We start from the raw sequence: 3,876 nt of genomic DNA on the forward strand, positions 1-3,876 counted from the left end.
GGCTGCTGCCTAACTCTGCCTGAAGCAATCGTAATGCTGTGGACGCTGCAATGAACAGGGAGGCGATTAGGCTAAAAGCTTCCTAGAAACACTGTTTGCTGTACAAGAGCAAGAGCCTGGCTGGGTGCTCTCCAGTTCGTCAAGGAGCTTTGAGCCCACACTGGGAAGAGTTTCTGAGTTTTTTCTCAAAAAACTATCGGAGAGTCTGCTATCAGCAGAGTCTGTGGTTAGTGGGAAAACACAGAGGAGACTGGGCTTGTCTTCAAGGCTCCACATATTTTCCTTGCCTGCAGCAAATCACCAGGAGTAGGGCATGGGATAGACAGATGGCCTTCAACCCAGGCCAAGGGCTGCTGTAGCTCCTACTTGTCCCTGGCAGAGGACAAGCCTGTCTAACCACAGTGCTCCTTGGTGCTGCCTTGGGTTACTGACTTACGTATTTAGCTCAGCATTCAGGTATTCCAGAGTTCAGAAGAGATTTCTTTAACAGGTAACACCAGGCCCCAGGAAAAGTCCAAAGTATCTTGTGAACATGGTATTTCACTTTTCTGAAGCGTTGTAGCACCTATCCCGCTTGATGTCTGGTGTGGATAGTGTTCAATGAAAGGATATTACAATCAAACATTTACCATCTTTATAATGGCTATGATTTCTCCACAGCCCAAATGGACATTGCAGAGACTGCTGCTGCATCTCTTTGGACACATCTGTATCCGCTACCATAGCTGCTTGATCATACATGGATGTCTGTATCAAGGAATGAAGAGGGTTTAGTTGCAGGAGCAGCCCCCTGCCAGAATCACCTGCTAAGCAGCCCCACAGGTATCACCATTCCCAGCACGCCCTCAGCACCACACAATGTGGTTGGGCAGCAGTGGCCAGGTGTGCCAGGCACTGGCACAGCTGTGGGCACAGCCCAAGCAGAGGTGGCTCAAATGCACGTTAAGCACCCGCTCTCCAGCCAGCAGCCCGTCTCACGGCTCTGGGGCTCCCCCTCCCCTGTACCAGCCTAGCCCAGGCAGAGTGCAGCTGTTGCTCTTCAGTGTCGGCCCGCAGGGGGGGGGGTGGCTCTGCTCCATCTCCAGGACCACGACTGATGCCTGGTAATGGTGACGAGTCGCCTGCAGCCATGGCCAGATCCGGATGGAGCTGATCCCAGGGGACCCCCAGGCACAGTGGGAACTCATAGTCATCGGCTACGACAGGAACACCTCGAGCCCGGCATACCCCTTTAGGCAGCATATGCCCTGAGACAGCACTCCCCACAGCTCACTTGGACTGAGTCATCCACCATCACCACAACATTACAAATCAGCCAGAAATAACAACCTGGCTGGGGTAGAACTCAGCTTTTATTCTCCAGCACAATTCTCCAGAGACAACAGAAAAAGAAACAGCTCAGGTTTTGGGACAGCACATCCAGCAAAACAAGAGGGGGAAAATTATTTTATAAAAGTAAAATCAGAGGAGTAAGAGAAGTTTGGAACATAAAGAACTAAACACTGTCAGTACTTGCATAGCACTAGCAGTAATCGGGAAATACAGTAGATGGCTATAAAACTCTCAAAAGCAAAACTGCTCCAACAGCTCTAGTAGCAAAGGATGAGCCTTCTGAAAAAAAAATAAATACACGGAAGACGTTTTTGGTACTTTTCCTTTTTATATCCACAATGTAATGTCATCTGTTACAACATAATCCCTGCCATTGCCCTTGAAGATCAAGGCCTGTGTCCTCAGGAAGGCTGCAGTAACTAGTCAGAGAGTCCTGTAACTGGATGCAAGTTTCAGTAACAGTCCATGGTTCTAGCCAGACTTGAAAAGAAGAATAGCAACTTGGCCGAGGTAGAAGTAGATGAAGTGCTTGGTCTCATGAGTCACGTAGCTGCCAAAGTTCCTTCCCACAATGCAGTGCCAAGTGGGATTGTATTTCTTGTCAAACTCCTGCAAAACAGATCACTACAAATTAAGAACTCTTCTAATAGGTATTCACTTTCTGAGCAAGGCAGTCAGAGGAAGAACAGATGCTCTTAAGTACTAGAATTATCTTATTTACATCTTATTGTTCACCTGCTGCTTAGTCAGACACACAAAAACCCCACAGTGCTTCCCAACTAAGCAGTAGCAGGTTTAAAACATTACTTTTGTTGAAAGCAGTCTTTAATCCCCATAATTCATAACATGACTGAATATACAATCCTCAAGTAAAAGATTCACCATTAGTTTTGTACCCACAGAGCCGTAATTTAGACTTCATTGTTTATCAGCAGCACAGCTGCTAAACAGAAAATTCTCTGCCACATGCTCTGTAACACCAGTATGATCAACACATCTTAGTAGTTGTGTTTTACATATTTTCAAATAAATCCTCTATAATTTCTCAGTAGTTGCTGCAAAGAATATCTGAAAAGTATTAAACTTTCTTTTTAACTTTCTTAGGTACTTTCTGCATCTGGAGAAAAAAGCCTTTCTGTATTGTGGTCATAGCAAACAAGTATTTCTTTAGCAGAGGCAATCATTCTGCATAGCTGAATTACTTCTCATGGTAGAGAAGCTTCTCCACCCCAAGTATCCTGTATTTTAAAGTTATCTCCACCCCAGGTGTCCTGGAGCAGAGCCTCAGGCTTTGAGTGGTACAGCGGTAGAACAGCTCGAGCTGGGTACCTTCAGAAGGACCTCAACAAAGAAATTGCCACGCAATTATACCCTCCCAATCTCAGCTCCCCACCATTCACGGTTCAGACCAATAAGAACATTAGGGTCTGGGGACTTCTTGTTCTTTATTGGGTCTTTTCATTGTCTCTGGACAGTCTTTATTATCTCTTACTGTGGCTTCTGCTGACAGTTATAGCTTCCTTATTTTTCAGCCTGAACTAGGTCTTGAGGCCCTTTTTCACAGTGCTAGGTAAAAGTTAATGTATCTATGTGAAAATTCTCAGCTTGTGGCCTAAAGCTTTATCACTTTAGCTCCTCATGCCAAGCAGTTAAATCTAGACAGTTTCAGTCCAAGTGGCCTTAACATTTCAACAGCTCTTCCACTCAGATCAGTATAACTTCTACTAACGCACTTTGATTTCTCCGTTCTCCCAATCTGACAAAGCAGGAAATATAATCTGAACTAGATCTTTCTGATGTATTGTTAATCCTACATAAAGGACGACACAGATGTTGCAAACAACAGATAATCAGTGCCACCAGAATTTTTTTTCTTTTGTGCTTGTATCACTACATAAGAAGAGGTGTGATTACAGAGAATTGCAGAAAACTGCTTTTCCCTGCTATTTTTCATCCAGCTGGCAAGAACTGTAAAGAGATCCTTAAGATTAAGTTAAATACAATTGAAACCAAGGAGAACAGGGTTCCTGTCAGACAAAAGCCACAGGAGAGCTCAACAGAGTCCCTGTGTTTTGTAACAGCTCATCAGTCACAGGGAAAGTCAGCTGCCACTCTGTCCTCACGTGGACAATGGGACAGTGGCAAAAAAGGGCTTAAACTGAACGTACTGCAAGAAAAAAGCAGGACCTAGAAAGGTCCACATAAAGGGTGGGGAAAGGAACACATGGACACCAGCCTAAAGAGAAAGTCCAACTTGATTATCTAGTGCCTCTAGAACTTGTTTTTCTAGAGCTACTTGACTAGCAGCGTTCTCCCCAATTGATTTTTCATGCGCATAGAGATATCATGAGTACATTACAAGCCAACATCTACCTTCTTTATGTGAGCAGCGATGTCCTTCTCAATGTTGTATTTCTCCAAGGCCTGAGTAGCACATTCCACAGCATCTTGCTGCATTTCTTCTGACATGTCCGCATTTTTGATCACTGCCTTTCGATCACTCATGATTGCCTGCTTGGAGAAAAGAAGAAGGAAATTCAGAGT

At 44.7% G+C, this 3,876-nt stretch overlaps 1 protein-coding gene across 1 annotated transcript; it reads right to left on the bottom strand.

The window, feature by feature from the left end:
- Positions 1 to 1,334: 1,334 nt before the first annotated feature.
- LOC103622639 (dynein light chain 1, cytoplasmic) lies at positions 1,335 to 3,876 on the bottom strand. Its single transcript, XM_008641619.2, has 2 exons — positions 3,706 to 3,876; positions 1,335 to 1,941 (listed from the first exon to the last, which is right to left on the bottom strand). The coding sequence occupies exons 1-2, from the start codon at positions 3,835 to 3,837 to the stop codon at positions 1,804 to 1,806; spliced, it is 270 nt and encodes an 89-aa protein (XP_008639841.1). The 5' UTR covers positions 3,838 to 3,876; the 3' UTR covers positions 1,335 to 1,803.

This window comes from Corvus brachyrhynchos, unplaced genomic scaffold, assembly GCF_000691975.1.
Source record: "Corvus brachyrhynchos isolate BGI_N302 unplaced genomic scaffold, ASM69197v1 scaffold549, whole genome shotgun sequence".
In the NCBI taxonomy this organism is placed as follows: domain Eukaryota; kingdom Metazoa; phylum Chordata; class Aves; order Passeriformes; family Corvidae; genus Corvus; species Corvus brachyrhynchos.